This window comes from Pagrus major, chromosome 5, assembly GCF_040436345.1.
Source record: "Pagrus major chromosome 5, Pma_NU_1.0".
Taxonomy (NCBI): domain Eukaryota; kingdom Metazoa; phylum Chordata; class Actinopteri; order Spariformes; family Sparidae; genus Pagrus; species Pagrus major.
The window spans coordinates 10,597,178-10,612,678 of NC_133219.1; the positions used below are offsets into that span (position 1 = coordinate 10,597,178).

General features: G+C 40.1%; 1 protein-coding gene across 1 annotated transcript in view; it reads left to right on the forward strand.

Annotated features, from left to right (window-relative positions):
- The window catches only part of mctp1a (multiple C2 domains, transmembrane 1a), a 152,079-nt gene that overhangs the window by 72,362 nt on the left and 64,216 nt on the right, over window positions 1-15,501 (forward strand). The window contains exons 3-8 of the mRNA XM_073467041.1: window positions 6,944-7,086; window positions 7,311-7,390; window positions 9,158-9,269; window positions 10,912-10,950; window positions 14,713-14,877; window positions 15,309-15,439. Coding sequence (XP_073323142.1) covers window positions 6,944-7,086; window positions 7,311-7,390; window positions 9,158-9,269; window positions 10,912-10,950; window positions 14,713-14,877; window positions 15,309-15,439 — 670 coding nt within the window. The remainder of the gene's footprint in view (window positions 1-6,943; window positions 7,087-7,310; window positions 7,391-9,157; window positions 9,270-10,911; window positions 10,951-14,712; window positions 14,878-15,308; window positions 15,440-15,501) is intronic.

Genomic DNA, 15,501 nt, shown 5'->3' on the forward strand with positions numbered 1-15,501 from the left:
AGTGAGTTCATCTTTTTCTCATAGAGTATACTTATTTTTAGAACATGATATCTCACTGTCTCTGTGGAAATGTAATTACCTGCTCATATATTATCAGTTAATAATTCAGGACCGTTTGTCTGCCCTGCACTGACACAGAAAGCTATTGATCATGAATGTGTGATGAGTATCCGCAGATTGATGATGAAAGCGGGGAAGCAGACGAATCAGTGTGAAGCCAGATGATGGAGAAGATTTCTCTTATTTAGAAATGTGTGGCTAATCACCCCGTGTCCCTATTATTATCTTTCAACCTGCAGTTAGTAGCAAGCACCTTTCATTAACTTTTATAAAATCCTCGACCCAAGACAGCGTGTCAAGTGTTAGACTGGTTTTTACTAAGTTTCAACTTGACCATATTCGCATATTATGCCATTTTATGTTGCAGCAGACGCCTCTTCTCCCCAGCATATAGATCTCAGAACTGTCTGCTATCCCTCCTACTGTCTGAGACAGATTGGAGTCTTTCTTTCCCCACAGATTTGTATCTCCACCAAGAAGGTTTTGTTTTCAGTATGCTTTGTTTGTCTGTTTGTCCATTGTAATTCCTCAGTGTTTGCTCAGGGTGTTGTCTGGAGCATTTGGAGGTATACATGCATGTCCTTGGACTGCTGCTCACGAACAGGGCAGCACAGGCATTTTAATGAAATCTCTTGACTTTGATTAACTTTGCTTATTTCCAGCTGCTCCAATAATGACAGACACATCATACAAGTAGCTTCAACTGCTGGAAATAATCATGTTAATAATCATGTTAAACATTTACACATACATTTACCTACATGCTGCTATGCCACAATACTACATATTACAAACAACCAATTTACAGTGGTTGGAGACACTGCATTATCTATCATTAAGAAACGTGTCACCAGGCACTAGTCAATTTCACAACGTCAAGAGGTGCCTAATTTCATTACTTTGGCAAATAATATAATTAGATTCATATTACCTGGTCTGTCAATTTCATTGTTTCCCCCCACACACCATAAACAAGCTGAAACAATTTATAATTTGTACACCAGAAGATCCATCATTTTTGCCATGTTGATGTTGCAAATCATATTTTATTTCACTATGAGGCAAATCGTGCGTCCTGAAGAGTGAGCAGGCTTTTGGATGGTTCTGTGTAAATATGATGATGCCCTGACTTTCTCTAAGTAGCAATGATAGCAAAGAAATCAACTGGAAGTTGAGTGATGGGGCTTAAAACAATAATTTAATTTAGAAAGCTACAGGGAAGTGAGACAAAGAACATGGTGGGTTGGGGAAAGATAGGAGGTTGTATGAAAGTTAGATTTGACAATTTGCAACAGAGCTCAAGATTTAGATTGGCTGCTGTCTTAAAACATGTTGTGAATGTATCAATAAATGCACACACATATGCATTACATGCGAATATACAAATGCATGTGCCAAGGATCCTGACAGCAGAGGTTTAAAAATAAATATCCCAGTGCCTAAGGTGAAAATGATACTACCACAATACTACAATGAGTAAGTAAGAGAGAAAGCAAGACGGACAAGTGCTTAATAGTGATGATTTTATCAGTGTGGGAAACACCTCTGGATATTATGTGTATTAAAAATGCATGATGAGACACTGATGGCTCTCTAACTGGCTTCAAGTGCAGTCATAGATTTACCCTCTAAACCCTCTCCCACTGTTACTCTTGCACTCCAGACTGGATTTGCAAGTGAAATCAAACATACTGACCATACAAACTTCAGTCATAGTCACTTGAACAGTATAACTGAGTTATACTTGGAGGATTTGCATTTTTTGTTTCTCAATCAAATCCAATTTAAAATGTTTGTTTTCTGGAATGCTAACAAACACTGTGGAAGTGTTAACTCTTGTATTAAATGAACATGAAAAGTAACACATCCTCATACTAAGGCTGGGCAATAGCATGATATTATTTCATTATATATTGTTATATCGTGATATGGCATGTTGTCGTCTCCTGGTTTTAAAGGCTGCATTACAGTAAAGTGTAAAGGATTTTCTTAACTTACCAGACTGCTCTACTTGTTCTAATAAGTCATTGCATCCACATTATTGATGATTATTTATATAATCACGACCTTATCGCTACCCATATGCTTGCACAGGTGAACTATGTAGTTGTTTTTCTGCTGTTCAAAAGGTGAGAGAAGGTTTACAGTTAGGTAGTGGTGACTTTGTTTACATTTGGATAACATGTGCTTTCAAGATTGCTGTTTTTGTATTCCCAAGTGTCCTGAAGAGTAGCCTGGCATATTGGCAGACAGACAGTGAACAGCATTTTTATGGCTGCTGCCCATTAGGTGTTCAGAAGAGATAACTGTGTGGTGGATTATGTTTTCAGCCGCCTGTCAGGAAGACAGATAGCAGCTATCAAAAACGAGTCTATCAGAGGCTTTTAAATCTGCCTATGAGCCACACCCAAGGTAAATGTACCTGCTGAGTGCACCACTGGGTCCCCTCACAAACCAATTTATTTCTTTTCCCAGCTGCTATTACAGTGTTTAGTGGTTGGATTTAATAGCATCATTGAAGATGAATTGATTAAAACCTTGAACCGCTCAGTATCTCTTTGTGTTCTCGGCAATTTCTCATCTCTTGTTGCATCAGTCTGTGGATCCAGGGGGTTAATCCAGAGAGGAGGATTAGGAAGTTAAAAGTCTTTCAAGTCAAAATAGAAGGAAAGGAATTTTTTTGCTCACAGATAAGCCCCTGTTATAGATGGTCTCAGGTTAGTTGACACACCAGTCTCAGTATTAGGTGCCAATGCTGATGTAAGTTACCCATCAGATATTGGACTAGCGGCAATGAGCCATGTGATCCAGATTCAATAGTCTGATTGATTGTTTTTCAATTTCCCATTGCAGTCTCTGAAATTCTCATATTACTTTTGACCTCATATATAGAAATCTACTTACTAAGAGTTGATAGTACATTGCTCAACACTTGATTTGTTAAATCTTCTTCCAAACATTAAAGGATTTGCTCCTCCTCATCTGTTGTTAAGCCTTCTTAATTTACAGTTCAGATAAATTGCTTTGGATACATATAAACGTAATGCATAAGTGCTGTGTGGTTTCCTACAGCCTCGTGTAAACTTACAGACTGAGAGTTGAATTCCACCAAGGTGTATTTAGAAAGTCAGAATTTTTGCCAATATGGCAAATATCATTGTGCAGCTATTTACTTTTAAGTTTACTGTTAAATCTTCTTAAACCTGTTTACGACCTTTTCAGATCTTCTTTTGTGGATTCCATCTTACCTTGTGCATTTACCCCACATGCCTCACAAGTATGGCCCCTCAACTGTGGAAAGACAGAAAATCGCTTTTTGCTTTCCATGGCTGCACTTCAGCACCTACGGCACCTGCTTACTTTAGCCAGTTTATCAGCGGGTGACACATTGACTCCTTATACCCAGTCTCCCCTTATTCAGCACTTACCTTTCACAGCCTCCTGCCTGCAAGATGGACAAACATCCAGGGTGCACCGATTCATCAGACCTACCGACTTGAACCCCAACCGGTTTAAGGCTTTCTCATCTGCCATTGCTAATTTTTCTAAAGCTCATTGATTTTATAATGCCTATTTCTTACTGACCTGTCCACTCACAAGCCCTTATGTGGTGCATACAGTCAGCCTTTCCCCAACTGTGGGAAATATTTCAAAAAATATGGCATAAGTGTCATATATGGTGGTTGATTTCACAGAAAGTACCTCTGCGATCACTCCTGCTGTGCTGTACCCACGCTCACTCATTCTCACCATCCACCTACAGCACCAGCCTTTTCCATTTCATACTTTTCAGCCTGTGTATGTTTATGGCACCATAAAGCTGGCACCGTGGGGTGCAGAGACTCCGAGCCAGTGATGTGGGGAATATCGACCTGGTGGAACAGAGGAAGACAGAAAGGGAGTGTCTGCAGTTATAGAGATTAGTAGCTTCTACCTCCTGGGGTAATTTCCTTTTAGTCGTGTTTTCAGATAGTTCATAAAGTCTCACCTCATGTTCGTGATGCAATGTGTTTCTTCTTTTAAAAGGAAATAGATAAATTTATCTTGATTTCATGCTTGTATTGTTTACAGAATTCGGAATTCTGCTTCACCTTTACAGCCTGCTGCTACACAGTATGCCATCCCAGACATTTCTAGTTATATCACTTTTGCTATTCCTTTTTTTCCCTCATGCTGTCATCTGTGTCCTCTCGCTGCAGCTCTCCTGCAGTGATGTGTCAACGGCACCAGTGTGTAAAAGGGTGTGCATGTGTGCGAGAGTGCGTTTGTAGAATCTCTGCTGGTGTGCGTGAGGGTGTCTGAGGTCGTTCAAATGGGAAGACGTGGATATTCCTTCCCAGCAGGCCAGTGTTAGTCTGATGTTTTCGTGTTTAATGTTGTTAATGATGCTGTTATGTCAGACCCATGCTACTACTAAGCATCAACTTAGCATGCAAGAGTCAGATATTACACATCTTGACCTGCTGAGATGTGTGCATCCACTGAGAGTCCACGCTGTCAGCCTCGTCTGCGACACAGCCTCGCCATCACGTATATATGGTATATATCGCACTATACAGTAGATACTATACGCTCACTTACATTCCTGTTTTATCCAAGAGAAATTGGCAGAAAGCATAATCCACAGGGGCAGAGTGAGAATTGTTTGACGATAGGATTCCCTGCTCTCTCATTTGATCTGCTTGGTAATCACTTTGGTCACAGTGGATGGTAACATTGCACTGATCTGAGACACGTACAGCACAAACAAACAGATCAGTGCAGAGTATTGTTCCACCGGAAGGTGTTGCTTATCAGCCTTACAGTCAGGTGTATAAACACTGGAAGAGGTGATAGTTGGGAGGCTGACATGAACGGCAATGGGATTCCTTGATGCAGAAGATGAAGGGAAAGATTGAAGAAATTACAAAAGAAAAAAGTTGCACAAGGGCCTGACCATTTTATCGGTTGGCCATTATTATAAGCTGATATTGGCCCATTACAGATATATCGGTATAGGCGTAAATGATATCCAATAACTGATGTTTTTTATTTTTTAAGAGATTATAATGCAGAATGTGATGTTTGGAGTGATTCATAATGAGTACATTTCCAGTGAAGTTTGCCGTTTCAGTGCACTGATGTCATTTTAGAGAGTAACGTTTACTGTTAGACTGTAAAATGGATTGCCTCCCTTACATATCTTTGTCACAAGTGTTTAATGGTCACATCTGAGCAATCATTGTAAAAAATGTGCATATATTAGTCGACATACGTAGTACGCCATGTAGTTTTTGAAAGGGAGGAAAACTGTTTTGCCTTTGTGGCCATATCATGACTTGAGAGTTTCACTGTAAATGGTGTAATATACAGTCAGTAACATTTTACTGATTTGACTGGCAAGTTTTTATCAAGTGAAACAAAGTTTTTATGTTCCTCTTAGTGTTCTGTGTGTCCAAGCAAACTGTCTTTTCAGACAAAAGCTGGTTAACTCAGCCATTAGTTTGGTAGTACTTTGAATTTTATGTATGCTAAAATTTTACATTGCAAAGTTTTTGGCAGCCAAAAAGGTACAACTTATATAGCACTGAATGGTTGGCCAGCCCCCAAAGACAGAGCTATAGATAAACAGTGTGTATAGCTCTCTCTTTGAAACACTGTGGTCTCTCTGCACTACACTGTGAAAGAGGAATGCTGAGATAAAACAATTCTAAATAAAAGACACAAGCTGCACTGTGTAGTTTGTATGTTCTTAATACTGTATATATGCGTGTGCTGTACATATAAAGGAATGTACAGGGCCTGTGATTAGTCCTGCAAGGTCCCTTTGGCCTCTTTATGTTATCTGAGTCTGGACAGGAGCAGACTGTCATGCCAAACTAAATCTGATTATCTCCTGCACGAAAACAGCCCTGAATACAAACAGTGAATTTTGGATGCTTCACAGTCTCCCTCAATCTGTGTTGTCGCTTGTCATTTTTAGTCAGATGCAGTTAACATTTGAACTTGTGTCTGAAATGTGTCTGCTGGACTGAATGAATGTTTCAGTATATTTCATTTAATTCAATTTCTTGTACTCCGTGGTCCGTATTGTCTTTCAGTTGACCCTGTTTTTGTTCTTGTGGTGTTTTTCCATCTGGTCTCTGTCATAGTTTTTTTTTTTTTGCCTGTCAAATAAATTGACTTTTTTGTCAAGTTTATGGATGATAGGGAATATGATGTTAGAATAAAGCAGAAATGGAGTGGGTAGCAGGATCAATGCCTATATGCCAGGGTAATAAAACGTAGACGTAGACTGATATTTTTCTCTAGGTGATGAATTATAGACCTTCTAGCCTGTTTGTGTTTCGAGTATCTCACAGAGTACACTGTGTGTATTAAGTGTGTATTTGTTGAATTTCACAGTATTCATTTCATCTGGCACCTTCACATAGTAGCACAAATAAAGAAAATAAATCAATGGTGCCACCTAGTGGTCAAATAGAGACAATGCATGGGACGTGTGCCTCCAAGCACCCAGCTAAACCATAAACAGCATTAAATACTAATCACGTGACCCACAATAAAGTCACATGACATGGCTCGTTCTCTCCTCAGGCCTTCAGAGCAGTGTGCACGACTCTATCGAAGTGTTTAAAAATAACTTGGGAGAGAACAAAAGATGTGTTTTGTCGTGACACTACCAGAGACGCTGTAATAGAATAATCTCATTGTGTGAAGAAGATATGCATGAATTATGTTTTGCAAGAAAATGCTTTGTGTACTTGGAATTGCATCTTTATGATGATGTTAATGGCTATAACTATTCAATATAACTATCACAGCTCTCACAACAAAAGCAATATATACCATGATACGTGTTCATTTAACAGTATTATTCTTTGTTTCCTTTATTTCTCTGTAGGGACCAGTGACCCTTATGTGAAGTTCAAGATTGCAGGGAAAGAGGTGTTCAGGAGTAAGACCATCCACAAGAACCTCAACCCGGTGTGGGACGAGAGAGTCAGCCTGCTGGTGGAAACCCTGAGAGACCCGCTATATGTCAAGGTACAGCAGATAAGTCCTGGACTTCAAATGTCATCCTGCTGTAAGATAAATTGCTGTCACACATTGGATGCTTGTTTTTATTGGACATGAATTCACTATATTCAAGGTTACTTTTTATGCCAGATATGACGAGTCAATGTAAAGAATATGTCAGAGACTGATGACATTAGCGTGTGGTGCTGTGGGTCCACTGTTGACAGTCTCTGTATATTGTGTTTTTGCAGGTTTTTGACTATGACTTCGGATTTCAGGATGATTTCATGGGCTCAGCTTACCTCCACCTGGAGTCACTGGAACATCAGAGGTCTCTATGTCTCTTTTGACTTCTACCTTTTCTTTTCAATTAGCTTACCCACCCCCAATATCTCCACTCTCTCTCCACTGATTGGGTTGGAAATACTGTATCTGGTAGCTGCATCCCCCAGGAATGGGCAAGTTCAAAGAAAGCGGTGTCAAGAGACAACCGATGGTTAGGTTGAGGGTGAGGGAGTCTACTCTCATGACACCATGACACACCTGTTTTCTTGACACACACCCCTCTGCCAGCATCTTTGCTTGCTTTTGATCCAGTCACTTTGATCCAATGTGGTCTGTGGTCTCCCTCTAGTGGCAGTCTTTGGTAATTCACCTCAAACCTGAAGAGTGGGGCTATATTCAATATGCATTCTACACATAGGTATATAACAAGGAATTTAATCTCAAAAAAACAATTTATAGTAGAAATAGAAATACGGCCATCTGGTAGGTTTGATCATTTTATCATCAGTCAACCATTATGTGCCATTATTTGCTTTGGACTGTTAGGTGGAAGTTAGCTGGAGCTGTGCTGGGAATATGACTTAAATAGTAAGAATAGGAATAGGTATTAACAATAACATTAACAATGATTCCAGTCTATTTAAATGCCCCAGTGTGCCATGAGTGTGACAGTTAGCATGCACAATACCAGAGCCTTGAAACCAAAGCAGCTAAATGCAATTTAGCCATCATTGATTTTATTGGTTATACCTGTGCTTATCCCACTACTCCACTGAAGGGACCCAACGGTCTTGGAGGCTGTTTTAAGTTGTTCAGTCTCACATCAGGCTGCTATATCCAGTTGAGCTGAGCCCCTTCATCTGTGCTGACTTCCCCTGTGATCTGAGGCCCCAGTCCAGACACACTCTGGGGCCACCGGCTAACTGAGCCATGAGCTAATAAGCCAATAGAAGCTACAGTCAGGGATAGCTAGAAAGAGCAGTTGTTGTCGGTAGTCTGGTGATATATATTTTTGGAGCTACCTTCAAATTCTGGCCATATTCTACAAATTAGGCCTCTAAAAGGCCTAAAATGTGATGTCCTTAGTGATCACCAAAGTAAAAAAAACATCAACACCTGTGTTGATGTAGCATGGGTGTGTAGAGGCTCTAATAATAACATGAGAATGCTCAATGTTTTCACTTAATGCATTTTCTTTTCATCAAAAATTGTGTGGAATAGTGATTTTTTAGTCACATTCAATACATTACTGCTGTATAATAGTGATCTGAAGTTAAAATCTTCGCTGCTCATCAACACAGCGTCAGTGTTGCACTGTCAGAGCTGTCTCTACATTACCCGCTGTGTTTGACAGCATTACTGATGTAACCACTGAACACCTCCATAAAACATTCATGGATTTTGCTGTTTCTCAGTGTTAGCACCTGTATTTAAAGACCTGTCAGACAACTTGGGAGTGATATCAGGTTACAATCCTGCATGCTGAGTTTGGGTGGAGGGTGCCCATTTTTAGGGATCGTGGTTTTCACCTGGTCATATCTGTCAAGAGCAGGTCTGGACTGAATCATGCTCACAGATACCTTTGTTAAGTAAGGCGGTCTTGTTAATAGTAATTACCTACCTTGCTAAATACCCTCCTTACAGTATGCATAATTTAGGATTGTTAGCAAGGTTGACCTGTTTATGTCATTGTAACCCGGTGAAAACAGCAGGAATGGCAGCTAGAAGGGAGAGAGGACGTACTCAGCTTGTGGAGAAGCTTATGTCATGTCACTGACTAGTATAAACCATGGTTTACTGTGCTTCCCTGTAGGACACTGGATGTGACACTGGACCTAAAGGACCCGCAGTATCCTGAAAATAACTTGGGCAGCCTGGACCTAGCTGTCACTCTGTCACCGAAGGAAGGAGACGTGAAGGACGCTGTAAGAAATCTATATGAATTTCTCTATGACTCATTTTACTCATTCATCTCTCTCTGTCTTCTTGCACAGACTGTCTTTCTAGTACTTGCCCAGTTCTACATTATCTTTGACATGTCACACCCAATAAGTAATAATATGCCTGATATACTGCAGCCAGATTAAGGAATCCTGAAGCATACAGTAACTGCTCTTCGGTTAGAAAAAAAAATCAAATTGAAGTTCGTCAACAGTGTAATTCCAAGTTAGTGATCTGTTTCTCCACACATCAGAAGCCCATGCATGCTGTGTTGAACTTGAGTGTGCTGGCTCCAAGTCAGCCTCAGTTACTGGAAACTCTTCAACTCAGCAAATGCATATGCATAAACACAAGTGTAATTAATATGTTCTGTAGAAAAGTTCCATGTTCAAAGAGCACTGGATTCTCTTTCCTAATTATGTTGGCTCGCGCCTCTGCGGACGTGCTCAATGTTTGAGTTGCATTTATTTCTGTTCAATTATTTGTTTGGTTAATTGGACCCCTGCATGCTCGATCCGGAACAAGGCAGAGTCATGAGGGAAATATTTTATTCCTTTTGATCTGATGTCTTAATTTTGTTGCTTATTTAGTGCTGTAGTTCAGAGAGTCCACATTTGACAGAACAAATAAACTCTATTTAGGTTAAGCATCATTTTGGATTTCTCCAACTGTGAAGAAAATGAGTACAAGGTTATACTAGTGCAATCTGGATGACTCTCTCTGTTGCCATCTACTGGTATGGAAGGGTAAGGGAAAGATACAAAACTTTAATGTACTTTTTAAATTAATCTCTCAATAATCTGGTGATTTTAAATAATGCAGCATCAACATTGTTTCTGTCTATGATGATGTGTGTTATATACTGTGATTTCAAGTTTGTGAGTGTTCATGAGGACATTTATGTGGGATTTATTTGTGCACAATAGTCCTCTCATGTAATGATTTTTTTTTTTAAACTTTTGCATTACTAATTGTAATTAAGTCACATATATAAGACCATTAATACACTTATTTAAAAAAAATCACTTGAAGCCAAAGTTTTAGACATGCGGCAAGACTTTCACCAAAACTTCCTGCATTTTTGAGGACGTGTCTGTTATCCTCACTCTTAATCCTTACAAAAATCCAGTACAAAATCCAGTACAAAAAAGTAATTACTCCTGTGTACAGAGAAATACAGTGTTAACTGTTTTTTATTATTGGACCCAAACAAAGAAGTCAAACTAGGAAGCAGCTACCAGTTCCATTAACTGTCTTTCTTTGGGTCTTGAAATGAAAATGACATTAGGTATAAGTATAAAAGTATAAAAATGATGGATTGACTGTATGACAGGCACAAACTGCAGCTACTGTATCCAAACATGTTTCTCCATGCGTGTGTCTGCGTCCACGCATGTCTGCATACGCAAATACTTCATATGATAAGTCAGAACGCTTCTTGTACACATACTGCTTACTTAACCTGCATGAATAACAGCTGCCCTTCTCTCTCTATCTAACCCCACCTGCACCAGGCCAGGCCTAACATCTGAGCATCATGCACCCTATTTCCTTTAACCTCTGACCCTGCAGCTCTAAGGGGGAGACAGTGGGGGGCGCTCTGTAACAGCTTTGTCTCATTTACAGACCATGCTTTTGAGAAGGAACTGGAAACGATCTAGTAAGGTAAACTAAAACAGCATGTAACTCCCCATACCACAAACTTCCGACTGTACTGTAATCCCACTACCGACCGTACTGCACCTCACCTCTCCTGCACTCTTCACTTGTGTCCTGGTACATGGATGGAGTCTCCCTGGCCCTCTCCCTCTCTCCCTCCTTTTTCCTCCTTCCACAGTGGTATTAGCAGTTTTTTTCTTTATCAGATCTTGAGTTATCATTGTCATGAGCTTATTTTCCACCAGCTGCAATATACCACTTGACATTTACATCACATTAGGGATGTAAATGTTTTTTTGCAAGCGCGATGAAACCTAAAGTTGGACTGTCTTCACACATGTGAAAGATAGTCCATAGGCATAAATATACACTAAAATATGCTTTATGTCTTGAAACCTTTTTATGTTTTCAGTTTTAGAGCACGTTGCGCTGTGTATTTTTTCAGACAATTAAAAAAAATCAACGTACAACCCTGTCTCCAAAAAAGTTGCCGTGTACAATGTGTGTTAAAACAGAATGCAGTCATTCAGCTTACTGTACATTCATGTGTTTCACAAAGTGGTGAAGGAACTGAGCCGTTCGAGGATGTCCCTTTCATCCCCAATCATGATCGCCTGTTATGAACTAATCTGTTCACCTGTTCAATCTTCCAAACAGCTGTTTTTTGAGCATTGTACAACTTTCCCAGTCTTTAGTTGCCCCTGTCCCAACTTTGTTTTGCTGGAATCAAATTCTGAATAAGCAAATCTTTACTAAAATCAATTCAGTTAAGATGAGATAAAACATAACATGTGTTGTCTTCATACCATTTTCAATTAATAATACTGTATGTCAAAGAAGTAACTTATAACATTCTGTTTTATTTATGTTTCACACATACCCCTTTTATGACCAAAACAGTTCAGGTGCTGGTTCAGAGCCAGTGCCTACTCTGGATCTAGTTCTCTCGGTTTTGCCGGCTAAAGAAACGGCTCCCGGCCAGGAAAACTGGGTCCAGAGTGGTACCAACAGTTTGCTGGTCTAACTTCAGAGGCTGTGGGCAGGGTTATTGTGACCAAGGAACCAACTAAAACCAATTATTAGTGCAAATGTAGTGTGTTCTGATGTATCCACGGGAGAATAAAAAAAAAGATTTTAACTATTTTCACTTATCTAAGCAAAAGTGGTCCAAGCCCGGGTATTTTTGGATGCCAATATAGGCTTGCAAAGCGAGGAGCAGCACTTGTGAAGAGTCGATGTAGTCCGCCATAGTTGTTCCTGGCAATGCTGGGAAACTGGAGACATATACAACTACTGAATGATGTGACTCTACAGTGGCTCTCATGCCCATGGAAAAGCAAAGCAGTTCTTAAAAGGCTAACAGGTTGAGCCAGCTTAAACCCGCGCTAGCACCGGCCCAGACCCAGTACTTGGTTCGCTTTGGTTGAAAAGGGGTAACGGTGTGCCAACTTTTTTTGGAATAAGGGTTGTATCTAACTTTTATGCCTTTAAACTGTTAGACTATGCAGTCACGATATGCTCGTGCTTCTTCCACTTTTGATCTGCACAGTGTATTGCAGCTGCTGTGCGAGAAAATAAAGCAATTGATTTGTATTTAGGGGTTTTAAAGGAGTCCTGTACAGCAAAACAACTGCGAAATAAAACAGTTTGTTGATTGTGTGGACTGATTATAGGACACTCCTAGACCCCTTTACATCAAGTGGAAATCTTTGACGTTCTTTTGAGTTCCCATCTTGCCACGCATAAGCGACTGCTATCTTTTGGTTTCATTTTTGTGATTCTTGTTGGCTGTCAGGATGAACAGAAAGCATGCTCGTGGAAGTGCCGCTTCTTCTTATTGGCTCATGCATGAAGCCAAATACAGCAATATTGGTATCAGGGACAATTTTGTGAACACAAGTGGGTTTATTTGCAGCTTTGTTTCCTCATGTGTCTCATGTGTTTACTTTAAGTCTCCTAAATTGTGCCTAGAGGCACTGAATCTTTCCTCATAACAAACAGCGAAAAGTTTGATATCCAATAAGAGGCACAGATACACATTTGAAGTGTGCCTGGTCGGAGCTGGGCAGACGTCCTGCTGTATCGTGCTTCCCCAAACCGTTTCTTTGAAGCCTCCAAACTGGGCCACCCCGCCTGTGACTCGGGAATTAGCTCAAATACTGACTAACTAGCTACTGTGCTACCCCACCAGAAAGGCGCTGCTCCTGAGTGCCTCCCTGCCTCAGCGCTCGACAACATACAGTGCACGGTTATTTTTACACAACCACTTCTTTTTAATGAAGCATCCACGAGTGTTGAACCCACAGCAGAAGATGCAAACTATTCAAGAAGTAGTTTGAGATTATAATTAAAGAGTCAGAGGCACAATAAATCCAGGTCTCTCTCACTTTACCACGAGGCAAAAGGCTTACTTTGACACTTGAAAAGTTTTTCCTTCTAAAGGGCTGCCAAAAGTTCAACTATGTGCAAGGCTGTATTAATTCTTAAACTGAATGTTAGTATCTCTTAGAAGACTTTCAGCCTCCCAACATCTTTGTGCGTGATCCCTCTCCCGCTGCGCTCTGGCAGAGGGATGTGGATTCCCAATCCAAATAGCCCATGGTTTTCTGTAACAAGAAATTTGCAGCAACAAAACAAGGAAACAATTAGGATTGTGCTTGAGTAGGACATAACGGCGACCTCGCCTCATTAGCATACAGTGTGTGAGCAGCAAGTGAACAGGAGAAATAAGAGATGTGGGAGTTGCTGTATGTGAGGTTGGCTATATTGCAGGGAGCCATTCGCATTGTTTAATGTCTGGAGAATGGAAATTAAGAGGCTCCGGCTCCAGATCAAAGGCCTGCGCTTGCGAGGCAGGGTTTGTTCAGAGTTTAATGAAATTCACCCGCAAAACAAAAGCTATGCTAATAAATTCTCCCTAACGAGGAAGGAGGAGAGGGAAAGGCAGAATGAGAGAGGGAGAGAGAGAAAGAGAGAGGGGTGTATTTGTTTGACAAATAAATACCCTGCTCTTTGTTTTAGTGAGGGATACTGACATGATTCAAAGAGAGGTTAAATAGGCCTGTAAGTGCTGAGAAAATTGTTCGGGGGAAAAAAATAAACAGACTAAAAAGATGGAGAATCATCAATCAGAATTTGCAGCGCTGTCAACTTACAGTACAGCCAGATGGAGAAAGACATTTACAGAGTTACACTGTAACAACATCCCAGTTGTCTGTCTGTCGGATGAGACAGTCCACAAATCACCCGTCTCCTTTTTATATATTTTTTATTATATTAAGAGTTTGTAATAAAAAAACACCAGACTAATGTGAGGAAATTAACATTCTTCTGCAGGCTGTAACCTACTTTGTCTGGAGCAGATTTACTTGGAAAGGATAAAAAAAGGTTACAGAACTTTTTTTTTTCAGTGATGTTTCTCAGCGTTCCCAAGAAATTGTTCACGATTTGAGACTGATTGAATAGTGAGAGACTGTGTTTGATAATTTACAGTGACGTTCTGTCAGGTGAGCTTACACCTCTGGGGTAGATTGTGCTCTCATTTATTCCATTTTGTGTTATCTTGTGTGTTTTTGCCTGCTTCTCTCTGTGTTGTCTTGATGTGTTCGGTATTTGGTTAATTTCCTGTTGACACACACACGACATAATTCTATCTCGGGGTTAATTAATGTGTATGTGTGTTTATGTTCACATTCTTTCATATATATAAATGCACATGTGTGTGTGTGTAAATGTTTCTTTGAATGTGCGTGTGTGTGTCTGCTGCAGTATCAGAGTATGCGTCTGTCAGATGTGCACAGAAAAGCCCAGCTGTGGCGAGGTATAGTCAGCATCAGTCTGATAGAGGGTCGCAGCCTCCAGCCCATGGATAACAACGGCCTCAGCGACCCTTACGTTAAATTCAGGATGGGGCATCAGAAGTACAAGAGCAAGGTAGACACACTCCTATTTGACAATGTTTCCTGATTTTACTGTTGCCCCTGTGTGTATAAGACTTTATATTAAATCATCTACAAAAACATAATTGTTTGACTATTTTTGCTCTTTTATTTATTTTCTCCTTCACTCTTTGGCTCCTACAATAAACAGACAAAAAATCAATGTTTATAATCATAATGTTTTTCCAATTTCTTCCTTCTTGACTTAACTGACATTATAACATAAATGTCATGCATCACATTTTTGTGTGATTCGTACAGGTTTTAGCCTGCCTAGCCTTTTTACTGTCTCTAATGATTTTTGATTCCCATAGTCTGCTAATTAGCTCATTCAGCTTATACTATATGTACAGTAAATTGCACATTTGCATATAAACAATTGAGACACATGGAAAAATGGTGTATTTCCCTGTGTTGTTTACTCAGACAATTCCCAAAACGCTGAACCCTCAGTGGAGAGAGCAGTTTGACTTCCACCTGTACGAAGAGCAGGGAGGCTTTGTGGACATTACAGTCTGGGACAAAGATGCTGGCAAGAAGGATGACTTCATGGGAAGGTATAGTGGTCTTTCTGTATATGTAGCTATCTCTGTCTTTTCTTAGATTGAATAAAAAGAAC